The 22,899-nt window shown below is 38.0% G+C and overlaps 1 protein-coding gene across 1 annotated transcript in view; it reads left to right on the forward strand.

The window, feature by feature from the left end:
• SPEF2 (sperm flagellar 2) overlaps positions 1–22,899 on the forward strand; it is a 174,163-nt gene that overhangs the window by 42,593 nt on the left and 108,671 nt on the right. Inside the window, exons 9-11 of the mRNA XM_059916221.1 lie at positions 1,892–2,060; positions 19,473–19,692; positions 21,561–21,709. Coding sequence (XP_059772204.1) covers positions 1,892–2,060; positions 19,473–19,692; positions 21,561–21,709 — 538 coding nt within the window. The remainder of the gene's footprint in view (positions 1–1,891; positions 2,061–19,472; positions 19,693–21,560; positions 21,710–22,899) is intronic.

Genomic DNA, 22,899 nt, shown 5'->3' on the forward strand with positions numbered 1-22,899 from the left:
GAAATTGTAAGTGTCTTTTACTTGCAGCTGAATACAATGATTACACGTATATGTTAAGATCTTTTTAGTCTACACTACTAACAATCGAGATAAACTCACATTATTCTATGTACTTCCCTAAATAAGATGTTATCAATATATATTTCTTTCTTAAGCACAGGGATATTCTTGGTATCAGCCTACTTACATGAACTGACTTTTGTTAAGACTGCTCCTTAATAAAATAATTGATATTCAGATAATAGAATATTAATTCAGTAATTGCAACATGAAGTTTTGGACAATATATAAGTTGTTAATCATTTACTTCACCAGAGGAGCCAATGCCATTTCAATAATTCTGATGTTAGAATTTTTCTATGTGGGCCTTCCCTGGTGGTGCAGTGGTTAAGAATCTGACTGCCAGTGCAGGGCATACGGGTTTGAAACCTGGTCCGGGAAGATCCCACATGCTGCGGAGCAACTAAGCCCGTGCGGCACAACTACTGAGCCTGCGCTCTAGAGCCCTTGCTCCGCAACAAGAGAAAATGCTATAGTGAGAAGCCCACGCACCACAACGAAGAGTAGCCCCCGCTCACGGCAACTAGAGAAAGCCCATGTGCAGCAACGAGGACCCAGACCCAACGCAGCCAAAAATAAACAAATAAACAAATAAATTAAAAAACCCAGAAAAAACCAAATAGGGCTTTATTTTTAAAAAAAGAATTTTTCTATGTCTAAGCTATTAATTTCTAAACTTCATATCTCTATAATCTTTAACAAATATAAATATTTCATTAATGGAGAACAATGATTATATTTGAAGTTCACATTTAATTGAAATACTACTTTATTATTGTGGAGAAACATACCTAACATAAAATTTAGCATTTTAACCGTTTTTAAGTGCTTTTCAACCATTTATGAGCTCACTGGCATTAGGTACAGTCACACTGCTGTGCAACCATCCCACCATCCACCTCCAGAACTTTTTCATCATCCCAAACTGAAGTGCTGTACCCATTAAATACAGTAATAACTCCCCATTCCCCTTCCCTCCAGCCCTGCTAACCTCTGTTCTACTTTCTGTCTCTATGAATTTGTCTGTTTTAGGGTCCTCATGTAAGTGGAATCATGCAATATTTGTCCTTTTGTGTCTGGCTTATTTCATTTAGTATAATGTCTTCAAGGTTTATCCATGTTGTAGCATGTATCAGAATGAAATACAACTTTTTAAGTTGCAACTTCAAGCTTTAGTCCCACTATTTTTAGAGAAACGCATCTGAATCATGTCAGGCTCTTTCCTTCCTTCGCACATTTTGTTCCTCTTGGAACTACTTTCCCATCGCTCTGTCCTGATTACCAAGTCATTCATCTGACTTAAATAGAAAAAGTACTGAAAAATAATTGCACAGGTTACCAAACGTGCAATGACAATAAGACTACCATAACATTAGATTTTTTTTCTGTTACAAATTATTTGAAAATATGTAAACCAACTGCATCTTAAAGAGGCCTTGGAAAGTATTCAGTCTGTTCATTTTGCATAGGAGGACACTGATATCAGAGCATTTAACTGATTTCCAAAGCTTGCACAGCCATTTAGTATCACAGCCGGAAATCAAAGAACCTAAGTTTTGTGATAGTCGTATTTTTAGATATATTGTGCTTTCAGTGCACAATCAAAGAAAATTTGAAGAACCAATGGCTTTAGGTAACATTTATTCATTCAAACCTACTAAGTTTCAGCCATTTTACTGGCTATTAGAAATGTCATAGTAAGAGGAACCTCTGGCCTCAAATAGCAGATCTTGGTGAATGAACATGGTAATAGAAAGACTAAGATTTAAGATGTGTATTTAACTAACCATTGATTCCTCTTGACCTTTTTCTTTTTTCTTTTTTGCTGTAGCCTGATTCCATATAAGTTGATGCATGATTGGAAGGAACTGTTTTTTAATGGAAAGCCCATGTATGAACAAGCGTCTCTTAAGCATCTGCCAGCTAAGCTCTCTGCAGAACAGCTTATAGAACTGGAGAAAAGGGACTTGCTAGATAACAATGATTATGAAGAATATAAGGTACCTACTGATGTGGAATAATTAAAGAGAATGCAACATAATAAATAGTGTTGCTTTAGCATTAATTTTGTGATATTATTTCTTTTCATCTCTACTAATAAAACTGGGCATTTTATGTTTGCATTTTCCCTTGGTTTAATTTGTATTTATAGTACTAACTTTTAAATACCTAACCTACTCATAATCTATTATCTGTTACTTCCAATAATACTAGAGGGTGGTCTGAAAAAAAATTACACATAATACAATAGGTAGATTTCAGAATTTTAAAGTTTTTAATTGTTCATTAGCAATTTTCTTTGTGTGAGCTGTCTACCTTTGCTTCAAAACCCCTGGTTAAATGTATTTTTCTAGTAATTTATCTAAATAGCATATTGTTTTTGGAGGAAAATGGAAGAAGAGGAGGTCTGAGTTTTCCAAGTAGCATAGATGCAAACAAAATTTTATTCAATGAGTTTTTAAAAGGAATGGGGTACCAACTGTGCTTCTTAGAAGAGCTGCTGAAAAACCTTTGGGGTAAACAGGCCAAGGTCCCATTATTGGCACTGCCAACTGCTAACTGTGAGACCTTAGGTGGCCAGTCCCTTAAGTGCTAAGAGTCTCGGTTTCACGATATATGAAATGGGGATAATAATATGACTACCTTATTTTGTTGTTGTGAAACTTATTTAAGATAATATGTGTTAAACATTTAACCAAGTGCACTGAGTGTTGGATGCAAATAATATGTACCAGTTTCTTTCCTCACCACCCTGCCCTCCCTACCCCACTTCATCTCACTTTTAGTGGGAAAGATGTGAAATGAATGGCTATGGGATAGAAGTTCTGGGTAGATCATCAGCAATGGGGTGAAGAATGAGGCTTTTAATTATTAGAAATATTATTGAATGAGTTTCAGAAGAGTAGTAAATTCAACATGAAAAAAAGAAAAGATGGGACTTCCCTGGCGGTGCAGTGGTTAAGAATCTGCCTGCCAATGCAGGGGACACGGGTTCGAGCCCTGGTCTGGGAAGATCCCACATGCCATGGAGCAACCAAGCCCATGCGCCACAACTACTGAGCCTGTGCTCTAGAGTCCGCAAGCCACAACTACTGAGCCCGCGTGCCACAACTATTGAAGCCCACGCGCCTAGAGCCTGTGCTCCGCAACAAGAGAAGCCACCACAATGAGAAGCCCACGCACCGCAATGAAGAGTAGCCCCCACTCACTGCAACTAGAGAAAACCCACGCGCAGCAATGAAGACCCAATGCAGCCAAAAATAAATAAATACATTTTAAAAAAATAAAAGAAAAGATGATTCGACCCAATCATCTGCTGGTATTTAGCAAATACTCAATGTTTGTTGAAAGGATTCACGAATAAAATGAAAAAATGACAATGAACAGGGCAAAGTGTAAAATAGCACTAATATGCAACTATTGAAGAAGACAAGCTTATTTTAAAAAGAAGGAAAGAAAATGAGATTATGAGAAACTAAACGTACACCATATTTTAATTGGATGAATCTATATTTGGATCACTAAAATAATTATTATTTATTAAGGATTGGCCAGAACCTTACAGGATATATGTGCATATTTATTTTGCATGGTCGTAGAATATTCTAGATCTAGTATGTCAACCTAAAGTTCAACACTACATAATAAAATGCTTTGACAGTGTCAAACTATGTGAAGGTATTTCTTTCCATTGTAAATTCAAAAGTCATTTTACTTGACAGATTTTGCTGATTCATGAAACATTTATTTCTGAGTTATTTCTTAACCAGCTCTATCTTGTTGCTTTCATAAATCAGGAGACCTGGTAGCCTGCAGCTTAGCAAAGATTTGTCTTTTTAACTATTTTCTTGTTTGGGAAATTGTTACCACAGGAACATGCTTGTCTCACCCACATCCTGAAGCAGCCAGTACGTTTCTTTTGCAAGAAATTATAAACATTTTTTAGGAGTACGTGGACGTCTGGTAATGCAGTTTATTTTGTTTATGGCCTTTGCCGTTGTCCTAGAAGTGAATATTACCTTAGGATTTCTGATATGTGTTTATATGCTGTGTTCATTTTGACTACATGATGAAAAATATACCACATACAGGTGTTAGCATATACTGTAAACTATCCTATTATCATTCCCAATTATTAGAGCTTTTGTCTCTTCAGATACTTGTTAAATGTTTTGCATTTAAGTAAAAAATAAATGTTTCAACTTGGAAAATACGTTATCTGGCTTAAATAGTCTTTCACAACAGGCAGAGGATCAACACATCTGGCTTAATAAACATGGAACAGTTTTAGCAAAGTGCTAACTTTACTTAGGATTTTTAATCCGTCAATCACATAGCTTAGAAATTGATCTTCAAAAAGTTTACATTCTTAGCATATTTTATTAATGCCTATACCCATCATCAGTGTAGAACTGATGCTTCCTGGTTTTGAGATCATACTTTTAAAGCTCTGTTAGAGTAAGCTATCATGTTTAAAATTTTTAAATATCCCACCTAGAAACTGGCATAAAAACAAAATTTTGCTCATGTCCATGTCGTATATAGCTGCCCAAAACTTGATGTTATTTCCCAATCATCATACTCTCTTTATAGACTGGCTACACGTGAGAGAGCTGTAGCCCAGGAGTGGTGTGGCCAAAACTATCATTTATCTCTTCTAAGAAGGAGGCAGAAGCAGCATCATGGAGCAGCCAAACCCTACTGGGATTCCCAGCCAACCGCCATAGGATAACAAGGAGTTGTTCAATAGAGAGTGGGGAGGAGCCCCAAAATGCTATGGACCGCCGGCAGCAGGCTAAGCCAGGAGCCCAGCTGCTCCAGTTCAGCTAACAGCATACCCCTCACATAGCAGCCACTGGTTCTCAGTTATGCAGTGGACTCCTCCTGGTAAACCCCAGACTCCCCCAAATGCAAATCCTTTCCATGATTCTTCCTGGCAAATGACTCACAATTCCATAGCATTTTATTTTAACATAAGTTGCTTATTAGCAGTTATCTACTGAATGAATTTGAGTTATTAAAATGGGGTGTTCATAAACTAAAATTAGCTCATGGCCACGGTTTCCTGCTGATGCAGATTTTTCTAAGAAGTCCATGCCACGAAGCACTTGGCAATTTGCAGGGCTCTACTGCGCATGCTCACGAACAAGTTGTAGTTGGAATTCCTACAATTTGGAGGAAGGATGTTTTGTGTCCAGTACATCGTTCGTGTTGTCTGAAGCTGGTCATAGTTTTTAATTGCTGTTATTTTTGTTTTTAATGAAAATTACTACTGAAGTTAATGATCACGTGAGTTTGCTGTGGTTGTTGGGCTAACCCTACAGTGTGTGTTGAAATGCACGTTTTTATCAGCCGCACTTTTGGCTTATGATTTGGCTTATGATTAACTAGACTTTAAGATGTAATTGTATAGGTTATGGTTTAACATTCATACTCTTGTCACTACAGCAGATGTATACCTACCCATCCCCAAATTTACTTATAGAATGACATTTATTATCACGAGGTCTTTTTCCACTGGGGAATAGGAATGTGGGACTAAATGCACCATTGGGTAGTTTGTCTTCCTATGTAAGTCTCATCTGACTTGTTTGACCTAAAGGCACTATCCAGATACTATCTTCTTCTTACTCTCCAATCCCAGCCTTTGGCGTTGATCCAGTGGCTTTTTAGATTTGACATCTGACAGTGGACTCTCCAGCCTAGCTCTTGCCTTGCTCCCTGGCTTCCCAGTGAATGACCCAAATTTTCATAGTTTAGTATTTAATCAGTTCCCTGTGGGCAGAATATCAGTTTGAAGCCTGTACCACTCAAGCGATGTCACTGGATAACTGACCCAAGCACAGTGATAGATTTTAGTAGATGAGTCTTAACGTCATGTGAATAGATTATCTTATTTTTTTTGTGGCTGCTATCATTGTTGTTTTTGGTGTGTGTGTGTGTGTGTTTAAAGATACCCATTGTATTAGCTCAAGCTGCCATAAGAAAATACTGTAGACTGGGTGGCTTCAACAATAGGAATTTATTTCTCACAGTTCTAGGAAATCCAAGATCAAGGTCCCAGCTGATTTGGTTCCCCAGTGAGGACTCTCTTCCTGAATTGCAAACGGCCACCTTCCTGTCATGTCCTCACATAGAGGAGAAAGAAAGAGAACTTTGATCTCTCTTCTTCTTCTTAAAAGGACACTAATCCTGTCATGGGGCCTCCACCCTCATAACCTCATCTAAACCTAACTACCTCCCAAAGACCCCACCTCCAAATACCATCACAGTGAGGGTTAGGGCCTCAATAAATGAATTCTGGAGAGACACAATTCAGTCTATGACATATGTGCTTATTCAGGACACTTATAAAATGTCGCAAAGTGCAAACTTACTAGTCAAGCAAGGAACCCCTAATTTCAAATGAAATTTTTTTTCATGGCCTCTTTTGTGCCCTGCTAAGAAGTCTTAATGACTTACTTTTTGACTGTGAATTTATGATGGTTATATCTTTTATTTTCAGATATGCAGGAATATATGTGACTGTTAAGTAGGTAGAGTAAGCACTTGCTTACATGAAGGGAGTTGAGATTTTCCGTCAGGTCATTCTGCTTTAGAACTCCTGCCTGCCGTTGTACCTGATGGTCCACATTATTATGTGGGCTAAAGACATGGATGGAGACGTCAGATGCATCTGCTAAAATACAAACATTTTTCAAGATAGGTAACAAAACCATTATCAGCCTCCAAAATAGGAGCTAAGAAAGAAGTTTGGTACTGAAAGGAATGTTCCCAGGTTCATCCTATGTATTCATTGCTGTAATTTTCCTCTCCCTTTGCTTACATTTTGACTCAGGCTCTCACTAAATTTCTCCTCTAACGGTAAGGCTTTCTCAGGTTAGACCTCATTGTGTGTCTGTGTCTTGGTGGAATCACCATTATGCCCTACAATACTGATTAATGGATATCAAGCATAGTGATACTAACTCACAAAACAAAATGTCACTATATTAGTCTTCAAAGGGAGCTATAGTTGCCCTAGGCCCAAGGGTGTCTTCTAACTGGTGTGGGCCAAGGACTTCAGATGGCTGGAGTAGGCTTGGCAGAGGTCTGGGGCTGTGTCTATCGGGTATGTGTCTTGTGTAATAGAAGGGAAGCCTGGGTCATGGGAAGGGTATTTGGCTTCAAATTACTAGAACTGAAGACAAGCTGAGTTCATTAGAAAACCATGGTAGGAATGGTTGAATTAAGGTGTCAGGTTCAAGGCGTTAGACCAGAATTGATAAATGGTTTGCAGAGTTAAAGAACTGGCACCCAGATAGAAGTGGAATGGAAAGAGGAGTGAGAAGGACATAGCCAACGAGAAGATCCCTGGGTGACTGATATGAATGAGACTAGAGTAAACGTTCACCACTCATTTTTGTTTGCTCTAGATCACATAGACTAGGGAGAATCTAATTCTCTCCCAGGCTTCCTCTCATCTGGGACCAGTCAAGACAGAGAGTGGTCAAGTCTTCCCTGGGTTTCCTGTCACTGATTTTCTGGTTCATCCTTTACCTACTTGGACAACTGTGGAAGCCAGCTTCTATGCCTCAAGTCCAGCTTCTTTTCAATCAATTGCTCAGACTTCCCATCTAGTATTTTAGAGTTAGCTCTGGGGATCTGAACACTAAAGCTATGTCTTGGCAGATAAATATGGCAAGAATACATTGGGGTTGGTAACCACAAGAAACTTGAATGGATCCAAGAAAGTCTTTGAATTTTGGTGTTGGGCAGATGTGTTGGACTGAGAACCAGAGAAACTCCCATCCAGAAGACCCCGTACCCTACCACTCCTGTCCAGTACCCAGAGTCTGTCAGCCGTATTCTTTAGTACATTGGTCCTGGAGTAGTCTTTCATATATTGGTCAATGCCATTTCTAAGCTGTTTTGGGGTGCTCTACACCTCTTTGAGGTATCAACCTTAGCAGTGAAACAAAGAAAATAGAGAGAGTGACAGTGGTCATTATTATGAGAGAGGGTATTCTGTGTGGAAAAATTGTGTGAATTTTGCAGTGACAAGATAGTTAGACCAACTCATAGTGTCTCCATGCTTTGTGACATTTAAGAAATTTTAACCAAGCCTATCTGACTGTCCTTGGCTGGTCAGTGGCAACAGATAGGTGAATTTGGATGTAGAGGTCTCTGGAAAAGTTCTTTCTGTAGTCCGCAAGACCACAGAAATTAGTAAAAAAGTGATCTTGAGGAAGACTACCACCTCCCTGATGATGAACAGAGCGTAGTTTGAGCATCTAAGGAATGAGACTACTGTTTTCATAAGGATGGCCACTACCACCAGAATTGTTTATGGCACAAGGAGAGATATGATATAAAGTCCAGTGTGATGCTGTCCCAAGGGCACTAGGGCATCAGGAGAAATGCAGTAGCCTTAGCCTTAATTTGTTTTAGACCCAGGCAATTCTGCTTTGAAAAGCACTGGGCTAGCTGCACAGCTGCTGCAGCTCCCAGTGTGCCATGATCAATGCCTTGGAGGGCCATGTGGTTTTCCAGGACAGAGAATGGAACCAGGAGTAGGAGCCTGTCATTTGGGGGCTAGTAAGCTACTCTTCCACACGATCTCAGTGGGTCACTTTGCACGTGTCAAATCAAAGTGATAAGCAGAAGCCCCTGCCCACTGTTTGCATCTGATTTGTCCTTTAATTACAGCAGCACTGAAATGTAAGTTTTCAGGACAGAGGATCTCTCAGAGTGGCTTAGTCTCAGTTACCCCTGGTAATCAAGCCTGTAAGACAAAGTATCAGCCCAGTGATTCTAGCTGCCTGACTTACAAGTAATCAGTAGCTCAGAGTTTTGGAAGAAGAAGCCTGCCATTGCTCACAACTGCTGAGCTTTCTGAACTTCTGGACTTGTTAGAAGCTAAAGTTATTGGATTGCATAGGGAGGTGCCAGGCTCCCTCACGTGTGGGCCTGTAGGCTTTGACAGTGATCTTTGTCACATTCTAGCTAACTGACCATGGCCAATTTTAATTTCTCTCCAAAAATAACCACAAGGTAGATGGAGTCTGTTGTCCTGGGTCTTCTTTTGTGACAGACTAGAATTAAATATGTCTGTTTCCATAGTATTAGATCAGGGCAGACTGGGGAAGGCCACTGCTGGGACAGAAGTGAGCAAGCTGCTGAATGAAAGCCATTATTGGACTAGGACCGTTCTTCAGATTTCCTGATGAGCCAGAGTTAACCATGGGATCAACCTATAGAAAGGCATTGGCTACTCACAATGCTGCTTCTAGCCCGAACAGTCTTCAGCTGAGCATAGCAGGTGAAGTGGTGATAACATCTGCCTTTCCCTCGTTACCATGGGCGACGCTTGCACTTCCTGGCCATAGATAAGATGTGGTCCACACTCAGCACTCTAGTGCAGAGGCATGCCTCCTCTCCGCAGATGCACCTACCATACCAATGTCAGTGAGAACTGTACATCACCATGCCCCTGCCTTCTCTGGAAGCTGAAGGCCAAAGTGTCTGGCAGAAAGGTGTGGCCAGGCAGCTGACCATACTCTCACCTGACTGGAGGTCAGGTGACTTGGAAAGGCTGCCAAACTCACTCAGCAGGGCCAGCTCATCTTTTCAGGTTGTTCTGAGGGCTTCTTGGAACTGGGTCCCGATAGAGAGCCCGTTCCATGACAATTCTTGGATAAGAGGTGAGGATTGAGTTGCACATGAGCTAACTCTCCGTCCTCCCTTCCTGCTTGTCAGAGGCGGTAGAGGGCAACCTCCATTTTTCCATCAATCTTGCCAATCTTTGATAGGAGCCTGCCTATCAAACAGGTCCCACACAGTGGTCAAGAAGCCCTGTAGGGCTGCCAGGTTACATGAGCTGAACTCCCCATCAGGCAAGATATCCAACCATCCTTTCTTCTCCTGAGAACCATGGATAATTGTGAGGAATTTTAACAGCTGAATTACAAATTTAAGCAGTTCCTCCAGATCCTCTCAGGGTTTTTGGGTGGTTGGAGGAGAAAGAGCCTGGGAAGAGAAGGCAAAGAACAGAGGCTCCAAAAGCTGCGAAGTTTTACCTCAGTACTTCCCTGTGAAGTTTGGTTTTTTCCTGAGTGCCAAATTCCCCAAGCACAGTAACTGGAATATAGCCACTAGAATTTCCATGTTGCCATAAAATAGGTGTGCTTCTATATCTGATTCCTTCTGGTGGTAGGAGAGAGGACAGACCCCAACAGAATGTCAACCATGAGAGCTAGTGCCAGGGGTTGGGTTCTTAGAGCTGGAACCAAGGTGGTCAAGATAATTTACCTGAAGTAGCCAGAAACGGGAAGAGGCAGAGATGGGATCAAGCCAAGTCCTTTGAGCAAGTCAATGATCAAAGCTGAGACTGGGTAAGAAACAGACTAGAAAGTGGAAATGAAGCCAGCAGGTTGGAAGCTAGGCAGTACTGGAACAGGCCAGGACTCAGATGAAAGGCTTGGAAGTTAAGTAAGGAGGCCCTGGGCAATTGCCACAAACAGAGCTGGAATTTCTGCAACTTATTTTTATTATCTGCCTGTCATGTGGTACACCTTTGGGTCAACGTAGTTTAGGAGACCCAAGACAAATATCCAGTTAGGAATATGAAAGTAACCAGGTCATAACAGCTTGCCATAAAGCAGACCTTACCTATCCATTCACTCAGCCTGCTCCTTACCCCCTCTGGACCCTGTTAAAATCTCTGGCAGAACTTCTTACAAGTCCCAATTTATAAATTATTTATAATTTAGTACATTTTAACTGAGATGCTTTCTGCTGCCATAAAAAAAGATGGCTTGATTTAATAGAGAAGCTCTTTCAAAATCATACTACAAGCTGTTACTTCTAGAAATGCTTCCAGGGTTAGCTAATTTCATACATAGTGTGTGGATTCTTGCTAACTTCCATCTGTGAGGATGACACTTTCTGATGTTGTTCCTAGATTTTAGGTTGGGTTGTGCCTATCTTATTTGGAGAACTAAGTCATCTTTGTATTTAATCAAAATTAATAAAATGCAATATCCATGCGTTCACTCATTTGTTCAGTTCACATATATTGAGCCTATATGGCTAATTGATTCATTCAGTCAGTCAGTCAATAAATATTGAACACCTATTATGTTCCAGCACTGTTCTGGGAACTAGGGATATAAAGTTGATTAAGATAGAGATTCTTCCCTCTTGGTGCTCACAATTTAGTGGAGATGAGAGAAAAACCATTCCAGAGCATGATATTAAGTATGGATAAACATGGAGGTTATGGGGGGCCCATTAGAAGGGATGAGTTTCAACTGAATTGTGAAATATGAGTAGATGTCAGTTGGTCTAAAGGTATTAACTCAAAACTGACCTAATCCTATGAACTGTGAGCTTATACTTGTACTCTCTCCCTATCTTTGTATCTTCTCCATGATTTCATTTAATTTCAAGCATGTAGACATAACTAAGCTCAGGAAGTATTTTGGGTGTCCTAACTAAGAGTCACCTGCCTCATCAGAATTTCTCAGTAACTGCTAAAGATATCACCTTGAGTATGTCCAAAAAACTTTAAAGAGAAATATGTAGATTTTCCGGTGAATTTAAATATTATAAATGGACAATTGGGCAAATGTACCTGGTTAAGACATCATTTCCTGTCCAAGGCATTTGGTCTTGAGTTAACAAATCACCTCATCTCCCACTCACGAAAACGTTTCCTTTGGATATAGTTTAGCTATTAGTTGGTCTGTTTTCCACCAGGCCTGAAAATTTTATTTCATTTTGAGTAATAAAAATAATTGGTAATAGTTTTTAAAGATTTACATTATGAAAAAATTTTAAAAACAGGAATTGTACAAAGAACTATTTTCTAAGATACTATAAAATAGGCAAGCTAAACTAAGATCTAAATCACACAAAATAAGATCTAAAAATATGAGCTGGATCTTTAATTATTAGCAATTATGAGAAATTTCACTGAGAATTGTATTATTATGTTAAAAATGTATTTGATAAGTAAATATCTACTCTGTACCTCTCTGATTTGAGTCATCATTAGTATAAAGTTAAGCATTTACTCTTCCTATTTGCAGATATCTAAGAGATGAATCCAAGGTGGTACTTAAAGACATGAAATCAGAACTGAGGATTCCTGATGTCTTGTCGAATAAACGATCCTTTATTTTTTATTTTTCGAACAATGGATTGAGACTAGATTATGAAATTAACTTATGGATCGCAACCATTATTTATTTAAAAAAAATGAAAACACAACAAAATAAGAGAAATACAATGCAATGCAATATAATAGAAAATAAAGCACATTACCAGGGAGTAAGGATGAGCATTTCATAAAACTTTTTCTTTTCTGTTCTATATATACCTGTATACAAATACTAGGTAACAATGCAAAAATGTATTTTTTATGGAAGGACCTGGTTAAAAAAAAATGTCTTAGAAGACGCAGTACAAGTGGAAATTGTGCAACAAGAGAAGCTGGGCAGGTTGAGGTACCCTCACAGGGGTTCAGACCAATAAATAATGGAGACATTGGGTGAAGTGGTTGACCCAGAAGCCTTGAATGGCTAGAGAGAAGTCCATCATGATGAATATAAGTGTAATGTCCCCTGGAACTTGAGGATTGGTGATAGCTACAACAACCCCTGAGGCTGCTACTACAAGCCTTAGTTGTATTTCAGGTATCACGAAGGGTCATCTCTTCCTCACTGCCTGCAGAGTGGTGTGCCAAGAGAAAGCCAGCCATGGGAAAAGCAGAATTAAGGTATTAAGGTCTTGGTAAGCTGTACTCTAAAAGGGGCATAGCCTTGATTTGTGGAGTTGCTACCTGTGTTGTTTCTTGAAGTCGGTTTATCTGAAGCTTTCACCCTATGTCCTTTGGCCATTGCGTCAATATAATCTGTCTGTTGTTGGGTTTTATCATCTATAAGTAAGAAGATTGCATTTCAGGAAAGCTCAAGGAAACTAGCAGGTGTCAAAAACAGTGTGTTTTATCCCCTAAGAGGTTCTTTCTCCGTCTTAGGAGAAAAGGCATTTGTCCTGTTTTTCCAAATGCGTCAGTAATTGAATTGTGAAACACTTGGAGCCTACCAAACTGGGAATATCTGGGGTACTTCAGGTCATGCAGATGTTGATAAATTCTAGCAATCTATGAGGACAAACACTGGATCATGTGTACTTTCAAATTAGTACCACCACTCTCCAAAAGCCACATTTGAATATCACTGCTAAATATCACTGGCATAACCCAATGTTTTTTATTGAATGTTGTGCTAGTGACACTCAGACTTTATGGACTAGTGAATATCTCCCAAGGCCCAGATTCTGTTTCTGTAAGTTGGTCAAAGTGAACCACATCTCCCCCTCTTTAAAGGGTAGATCAGAAAGCTGTATTTCCAATTTGAATCTTTAGAAGTGGCAAGAAATGAGAATGAGATGCATTTGCTTTGGTCCAGGGATAATCATGTGCAGGGAAATAATCAGAATCTGTTGCAAAAACCACGCAGCTCCACCAGCATCATTATCCAACCACTTGGGCAATGTTTCAGGCAAGGAGGAATCTAGTGGACTGAACACATGGACAATCTTAGGCTTGCCCTTGAAGTGTGCACTTCAGCCCACATTCAAGCACATTGGTTCCGAGCTGATGCTGTCTGTAAATACTCATGATGCTTTTAGCCATGATTACTAACAAGAGGACCAAGGATACTGACACATTAGGCCACAGGAAACAAAAAGGATTTGACAGCATGGAAGTAACCAGAATGGGAAGTCTGGGTAACCATGCGGTACCTACAACACAATACAGGGAAGCATGTGAGTGTATTGGATCCAGCTTGGAAAACAGTGTTAGGTCCATGTAGTCTGTGAAGATGGGAAGAATAGGTGGATACGAGGGTCTCAAGGATTCAGGATTCAGTTTCCAGAAAATTCAGTGTAGGTAAATTAATAAAAACAGTACTGGTGAACAAGTTGTGACCAAAGGCAGAGGCTGTTTACTCTCTGTTGTATTTCATGATCTCTGTGTGTAGGTAGACAAGAATTCACAAAGACAGGTGGACTCTAGGTGATGGTGGATCTTATACTTTCTCAAAAATGCATACAGATGATATTTATGCAGGTACAATAAAAATATTAATATTAAAATAAAGAGATAATAATTATTTGTTATATGTGCATGACAGTTTATAGTAATCAAGGGCAAGTATCATGGAGCACATCCACACAGGAAAAAGTGTCTTAGTAAACTAATAGTTTGTACCAGGTGATACCTGGTATTGCCCACTCTGGGCATCGAAGTCTTGAAACTAATAGTCAGATGTCAATTTATAATAATACCTGAAGGAATAAGAATTATATACTTTATTTTATAATTTTATGTAATTTTATCATATAATTAATGTAATTATATATAAAAACATATAAAATAAGGATCTGGTAAAAATTGCTGGTTCCTGTTCACTAATGAACTAGTAAAATCTATTTAGTTCATTGTCGTTAAACTAGTCATCTTTATTCTGGTCTAATTTCCTTCTTTTTTCAGTTCTCCTGACTTCCTTTTCCCTCATCATGTTCTTGTTCCAACCTGACATGTTTCCCTTTACTTATCCTTTATCTTTAGTCTTATTAGGAATTTCACAACTGTATCTTTAAGGTGATGCTGTAAAATGTGTTCTACCAAATCCTCGATTTGTCCATCTCCAATGGTCAGGCTTCAGTCCTTTCCCTGACCGCAGCATTCAGTTCTCTTCACAGTCAACATTCTATCCCATTGTGTTTGGACACATTCTACAACTAATCAGTGATAGAATAGGGCTTTCTTCTGACCCCTTTGTGAGGAAGCGCACCTTTCTGATTGTGGCACAAGCTGGACGTGGTTTCCCTTTGGGCAGAAATGTGACTGCTGTCACCCCTCCTTTAGGGCACTACTATGTGCCTGCAGCAGCAGCCTGAGAACTTCTAGTTAAGCATTTAAAGTCAGTGGTCACATAGGTTACTTACACAATCCTTTCACTCAATCTTTACAACAACCCTGTGAGATAGATATTATTATCATACAAAGGTGAGGGAATTGACAAGGGTGCAAAACAAGTAAGTAGGAGAACTATTATGGGAACCCAGGTCATCTGATTTAAGTCCTAGACTGTTTCCTTCAGAATGAATTAAATGACTGCATAGCACAAAAATCATTAGAACATTCAAACTTTCCACTTAAACTTGACCTCGGACTTACAGCCTTTTTAATTTTAAAATAGCACAGTTTCTCTGGTTTCCATTTTTTATTTGGTTATTTTCTGATTGTCACATTACATAGAATAATTATCACTTGTCTAGTTAGAAGTATAAATGATTCCAATGAATGAAAGCAGAAACAAGTAATCAATCATAATAATCAATAATTATGCAAATCAATTCAGTATTTACCTAATTTTGAATAATGCATGTAATTATTATGCACAGAGTTGTTAGAAAAACCAAAGGCATTAAACTAAAACAAAATGAATTTTACAAATAAAGAGTAGTTTGTATAGAAGTGACAAATATATGTATATACTAATAAATTCTACCAATTTAAAAGAAAAACCTATTATGAATACTTTTTTATTTGTTTCAAAAAGTATTTCTTTATCTCGTGTGTTCTCATATCATAAATTCAGGCACCAAACCAGATAATACCAGTTGTAAAATAATCTAAATTTTTGTCTGCTAATGTGACATATAAATCTCACTAGGTACTAAATTCTTACTCACACTTAGATCTGTTTCTAGAATTTATATTTTTGTGCACTGAATACCCTGTTTCTTCAAATCTTTCTTTTCATTACTTTGTTCTTAATAAGTGCTTTAATATCTGGTTAGGCAACACTCCCATATTACTTTTCTTTTTCAGTTTTTAAGTGAATGTTTTTATCCGCTACAATTTTTTTTCTGCTTCAACTTTAGAACCATTTTGGATATCATCCTGAAGGAAAACAAAAATGACACTAGCACTTTTGTTTCATTTCATTAAGTCAGATTAATTTGGAGAAGAATTAAATGGCTTATAATAGTGGACCTTCTTGACTTTCCCTTTATTCAAGTCATTTTTCTTACACTCCTCAGTAGAAATATGAGGCTGTTTACATATAGGCTCTCTCTTTATTTCTTGTCAATTCCAATGTTTTTTGTCAAAGTTTCTAATTGCGAGCAAAAAAGTTGACTTATGCTGAGTAAGCAGAAAACACATTCAAAATATGTTGGGTAGTTTAGTGAATCAGTAGGTAGATTCAAGAACCAGGCACAAGGTTAAACTTCCAAGGAAAACGTTCAGAACCATCACAGCAAGTTCTGATGAGAAAACTGTCACCACCACGGAGCACTAGAGGTTCAGGTGGCAGCAGCTACCTCTGCACCAGGAACTCAACTGTTACTTCTAGGAACACTGCTACTTTTTTTTTTTTTTTTTTTCTTAAATTTTGTTGAAGTATAGTTGATCTACAATGTTGTGTAAATTTCTGCTGTACAGCAAAGTAATTCAGTTATACATGTATATATATACATTCTTTTTCATATCCTTTTCCATTATGGTTTATAACAGGATATTGAATATATTTCCCTGTGCTATACAGTAGGACCTTGTTGTTAATCCATCCTATATATAATAGTTTGCATCTGTTAATTCCAAACTCCCAATCCTTCCCTCTCCCACCCCTCCTCCGACTTGGCAACCACAAGTCTGTTCTCTATGTCTGTGAGTCTGTTTCTGTTTGGTAGATATGTTCATTTGCTACTTCTTTCTTTATCTTATTTGCATTGGCTAGAACTTCCAGAATAATGTGACTATTAATGTAAATGATGAGCATCTTTTTCTTGCTCCTGCCTTTAATGGAAAAATGTGTTGTTCATTTTGGTTCACCATTACATATTGGTAAGATATGTAAAAATGTTAGGGAAATCATCTTTGATTCAGGACATATTAAGAGATTTGTTTTGTTTAAATTTTTTTCTCATTAGAAATGAATTCTGAATTTTATCAGATGCTTCTTGGTCAAAATTATCATATATTTGTATTTTTTTATTTTAACCTATTAATGTGATATAATAATAGGTTTTCTAATATTTACCCTTCCTTGTATTCATGAAATAACTCTATTCAGTCATGGTGAGACAACTTCAATATAGTATAGAGGTTATGAGCACATGTTCTGGAATCTGCCTGCCTGGGTCCTAATTTAGGCTCTGCCATTACTATTTACTGTGACCATGGACAAGTAACAGCCTCTGTAATTCTTAGGGTTTTCTTCTGCAAAATTGGCAAGATAATAATACTTATGTGAGAGTTGTGTGAGAATCATTTGAGATAATTCCTGAAAACAACAATATATGAGATATACTGAGTGTGTAATAAATGTCAATTAATATAATTATTTTATCTTAATATAGACTGTTTTTGTCAATATTGTATGCGTGATTCTTGCAATATATTTCCAAATGAGATTGACATGTCATTTTCTTTTTGGATGCTGTCTTTGTCAATTATCTTTGACACCTTTGTGGTATCAGTGTTTTGTTAGTCTTGCCAAGTGAACTGGAAAGCTTTCTGTCTTCTTCCATATTTCAGAAGACTTTAAATAACATTTAAACTTCTATTTAATTAAGGAATGAAAAATTTTCTGTTTTTTTCTGTTAACCATCAGTGTCATCACATTTGCTAGGTATAGTTCTTTGACAACGTTTTCATTTCTTTCATGGCTTTCACCTTTACAAATATTCCATTTAAATTAACTTTAATCATTTGTACTTTCTTAAAATATCATTTTTACCATACATTAATAAATTCAAATTTATTATGGTAGAGTTGTACATAATATTTTCTTAAGGATTTTTAAGTCTCTTTAAAATCTGTTGTTGCCTTCATTCCTATGTTACAAAATTGATACTTGCTATTCTTCACCTTTGTTCAGAACTGGTAGCAATTTCATTATGATTAGTATGGATAAGTTCTAGAAATACATTAATAAAAAGTATCTCAATAGTTTTGCTCTCTGTCAACTTCCATTATCATGAGTTTCTTCCTCCTTGTTCCTTTTTGGTTATTTTTAAATTGTCTTTTACTATTTTCATGCTTAGTTCATTTATTTTCCTTCTTTTTTATTTTAGATCAAAGCATTTTAGGCTAAGGGACTATGAATTTTCCTCTGAGTACAGTTTGATCCCATCTCATATTTTTTAATCTATTATTTTTAATGTTTTGTTTTAATCTGTTGTTTATAGACATTTATAGTTTTAATTTATTCTTTAATCTAAGAATCACTCAAAAAGACTGTTTTTAACTTTTAAAATTAAATTAAAATTGATTTCTAGTTTTATTACACAGAGGTCAGAGAATGTGGACTGTACAATTTTTGTTTTTGTTTTTCTTTCCCTCTAATTGTTTGATCATTTAAGCAAGAAATGTGAAAAAACTGGAAGTCGTTATTACTGTCCTGCCCCTGGGTTCTTCAGAACCATTTTTTTTTAGATTCCATATATATGTGTTAACATACGGTATTTGTTTTTCTCTTTCTGACTTACTTCACTCTGTATGACAGACTCTAGGTCCATCCACCTCACTACAAATAACTCAATTTTGTTTCTTTTTATTGCAGAGTAATACGTAGAGAATGGACCTGAGGACATGGGGAGGGGGAAGGGTAATCTGAGACGAAGTGAGAGAGTAGCATTGACATATATACACTACCAAATGTAAAAAAGATAGGTAGTGGGAAGCAGCCACATAGCACAGGGAGATCAGCTCGGTGCTTTGTGACCACCTAGAGGGGTGGGATAGGGAGGGTGGGAGGGAGACACAAGAGGGAGGGAATATGGGGATATATGTATATGTATAGCTGATTCACTTTGTTATACAGCAGAAACTAACACAACATTGTAAAGCAATTATACTCCAATAAAGATGTTAAAAAAAAAAAACAAAAAAAACTGGAAGTCGAACATAGTAAACTGAGAGGACAACATATTGGGCATGAAAATTCTCTTTTATCTATCTTACTTTAAAATATGTAAAATATGTAAAACTAAGCTTAGTACTTGCATAGGGTAGCCGAATAACTCTTACTTTTATCTCTCTACCGATAATATCAATTTAAGTGTCTTAATGCTCAACTTTCATTACAATTTGTTTCAACTCAATATGCCTACTTTCATAAACTGTTAAGTATTTTAGAGGCTTGGTTTTTTTTTCTTTTACTTTTATATGGGAAGCTCATTTTTCACTGTCTAATATGAAAGTATTATTCATGTTATTACTCATTTATGTAATGTAATTAAAGTATTGATTCACTTTTGTTTGCTATAATTTGTATTTACTTTCAATTTTCATATTTCCTACATACTTAAATTCCACTTTCTGTTTTGTTTGTTTCATTATTATTTTGCAGAACATGGTTGGAGAATGGACCTTACCAGAAGAAATGGTTGATAATTTACCACCCTCGAACAATTGCATATTGGGCCATGTGATTCACAGACTAATTGAAAGTTCTCTTCCTCCTCAAGTTGAATCAACAGTACCTGAGTTACCTTCATTTGCTATAAAAGGATGCGTGTTGGGGAAAACATTTAGTGGAAAAACTACTGCTCTAAAGTCTCTAGAGAAAAGTAAAATTTCTTTTTTGTTTGTGTTTTTTTTCCTTTATTGGATTCTATTTACAATGACTGTAGCTGCAAATGGCTATGTCTGTAGAAAACATACATGAGAATCTGCAAATATATTGGGAAATTCTGTCATCAAGAATTTTGTAATAGGGTGATCACATAATTTATTGTCCAAGTCAGACACTTTTAGGAGTAGAGCTTCATAAATTGGGACTGTCCCAGGGAAACTCGGATATATGAGCTTGCTATATAATTATGATGCACAGTATAAAGAGAAATAATGTCTCAAACTTTACTTAAACTTTCATCATAGATTTTACTTTACCAATAGATGAAGTAGGAAAGTAATAACTTGTCACAAATAGAAAAGAAATCATGACTTCCCTGGTGGCACAGTGGTTAAGAATCCACCTGCCAATGCAGGGGACACAGGTTCAAGCCCTGGTCCGGGAAGGCCCCACATGCTGTGGAGCAACCAAGCCCATGTGCCACAGCTACGGAGACTGCTCTCTAGAGCCCGCGAGCCACAACCACTGAGCCCGCAAGCCACAACTACTGAAGTCCACACACCTAGAGCCCGTGCTCTGCAACAAGAGAAGCCACTGCAGTGAAAAGCCCGGGAACCGCAAAGAAGCGTAGCCCCTGCTCGCTGCAACTAGAGAAAGTCCGCACACAGCAACGAAGACCCAACGCAGCCAAAAATTAATTAATTAAAAAAAAGAAAGACAGGAAATCAACTTAAAATTATAAATGTTTTAATTCTTCACATTGAGTTCTTTCCCTTTAATGAACTTTTGGCTTTTTATCTAGAAGTTCTTTCAGTTAGAAGTGAAATCTTAGTTTTCCATCTATTTAATTAGTTTTTCTTCACTAATACGTACCTTTTACTGTTTTTACTGGAAAAATCAAAATTTTCACTGAGGCCAGTCTGTCTTGTAACAGTCCAAGGCAGAGAACAGTAAGTCATTATTGAGAGGTTAAATAGACCTCTTTAAAAGGCAGCCTAACAAAAGCTCAATGAGATACCACTCCACACCCTCTAGGATGGGTATAATTTTTAAAAATTGGGAAAAAAGTGTTGGTGAGGATATAGAGAAGTCGGACTCTCATACATTGCTGGTGAGAATGTAAAATGGTGTAGCCACTATGGAAAGTAGTTGGTGATTCCTCATTAAGTTAAATAAAAAATTACCATATGACCCCAGCAATTCCACCACTGGTATATACCCAAAAGGACTGAAAAGAGGTGTTCAAAAAAAACCATATGCAGGAAGGTTCATAGAAGCACTATTAATAATAGACAAAAGATGGAAACCATCCAAATGTTCATCACCTGCTGAATTGATAACAAGATGTGATATATCCATACAATGGAATATTATTCAGCCATAAAAGGAGTGAAATACTCTATGTGCTATGGATAGACTTTGAAAACATTAAGTGAAAGAGGTTGAACACAAAAGACCACATATTGTATGATTCCATGGATAAGAAACATCTAGAATAGGCCAATCCATAGACAGAAAGCAAATTAGTTGTTGGGGGTAAGGGTAGGGAGATAGGGAGTGACTGCTTAATGGATACAGGGTTTCCTTTGGGGTAATGAACATTTTCTGGAAAAAGGTAGTGGTGATGATTGGACAACATTGTAATGACCTAAATATCTCCGAATTGCATCTTTTAGAATGGTTAAAATGATTCATTTTATGTTATGTGAATTTTACTGCCATAGTAAAAAAACCAGCTTGATCCAAAAAACACTGCTGGGGCACCCTGAAGAGCGTACTCTAAGGGTGAAGCCAGCACAGAAGAACAATGATGTCAATTTCCTAAATGAAAAGTTATTAATAAAATTGTCTTTTGCATTTTAGGCTTTCCTATTCAGGTACTTTCTATTGACACTCTCGTCCAAGAAGCGATCCAAGCATTTCACAATAATGAGAAGATCAGCGGAGCCCTTCAGAAAGCAGCTGAAGAAAAGGCTCTACCAGTTAAGCAAGAGAGTAGTAAAGAAAGCCAGGCAAGTGAGATTTTAGTTTTCTTTTCTTCACCTTGTACATTAGAGATTTCCAACTGGATGGCATCTAAGAGATCCTCTAGACCAGAGGTTGTCAGACTTTTCTGTAAAGGTCCAGAGGGTAAATATTTTAAGTTTTATGGGCCCAGAAGCAATATCGAGGATATTACATAGGTACTTACATAACGAGAGAAAATTTCAGCCCCCCTCTCCACTCCCCACATACATACACACACATCAGTTGGCCTAGGTGGGCCATCCCAGGTGGTGGGCTGACTTTGTGCCCAGTTACCATCAGCTGGAGACATTCTCCTGAGGAAAGAGCCACCAGCTAGTAAGGCTGGTAAAGGGGTGGAGGGGCCCAATTGTGAGGGCTTGGAGAGGGGTGAGGTATGAGTGTTTTGGACGAGTTCACCACGTCACCAGCTGTCAGAATGGAGTTCCACTCCGGAGAGCCTGACAGTGGCCAACAGCAAGTCCCCACCTCGTAGATGCAGCCCTGATGCCAGTCCTGGGCAGCAGCCAAGGAGGGTGCTGGAGAGGAGCAGACAGAAGGCGAGGGGGGCGCCTGGCTTGGTCCTCACAATGCTATCCTGTGGAGTGATGCCCAAAGACTGTGTAAAAACAGCCAGCCGATTTTGGTCCAGGGACCATAGTTTGCAGACCTCTGATCTAGACTAGTAGATCTCAGTTTTGAGGGGTGGCTGGTAGGGGAAGGTCTCTTACGGTTTACCTGCATTACCGTTTCCGTCAGTGTTGCATCTTGCTACATTATTACATAAAGATTCTAGGGCAGGAATTAGGAGAATGTGCCCTCCCCCGCCCCCCAAGAATCATGGTGTGGTCCAACCTGCTCATTTTAAAGGGAGACAGTAGAGACCCTAAGCATGAGTTGATTTGCTTGGGGTCAGAGGCTTGTTGACGGCTAGGCTGTGATTGGAATCCCAGATTCTAAATCCAGTACTCTTTTCCCTGCCTTATCCTGTTTCTGAAATTGAATAAATTAGTGGAGAATCTAATCCAGGTCATTTGCATGAGCTGCAAAATAAATACCATTTAAACGTGATTCTGGAAATAACTGGGAGAGTTTTTCTTCACGGTGGGCTGCCTCTTCTCTGTTGTGGTACTCTGTATTCTAATCAATAGGGTGATAGATAATGTACATGTTTTTCCTTTATTTCCCTTTTGGCTAT

Source organism: Balaenoptera ricei, chromosome 3, assembly GCF_028023285.1.
Source record: "Balaenoptera ricei isolate mBalRic1 chromosome 3, mBalRic1.hap2, whole genome shotgun sequence".
In the NCBI taxonomy this organism is placed as follows: domain Eukaryota; kingdom Metazoa; phylum Chordata; class Mammalia; order Artiodactyla; family Balaenopteridae; genus Balaenoptera; species Balaenoptera ricei.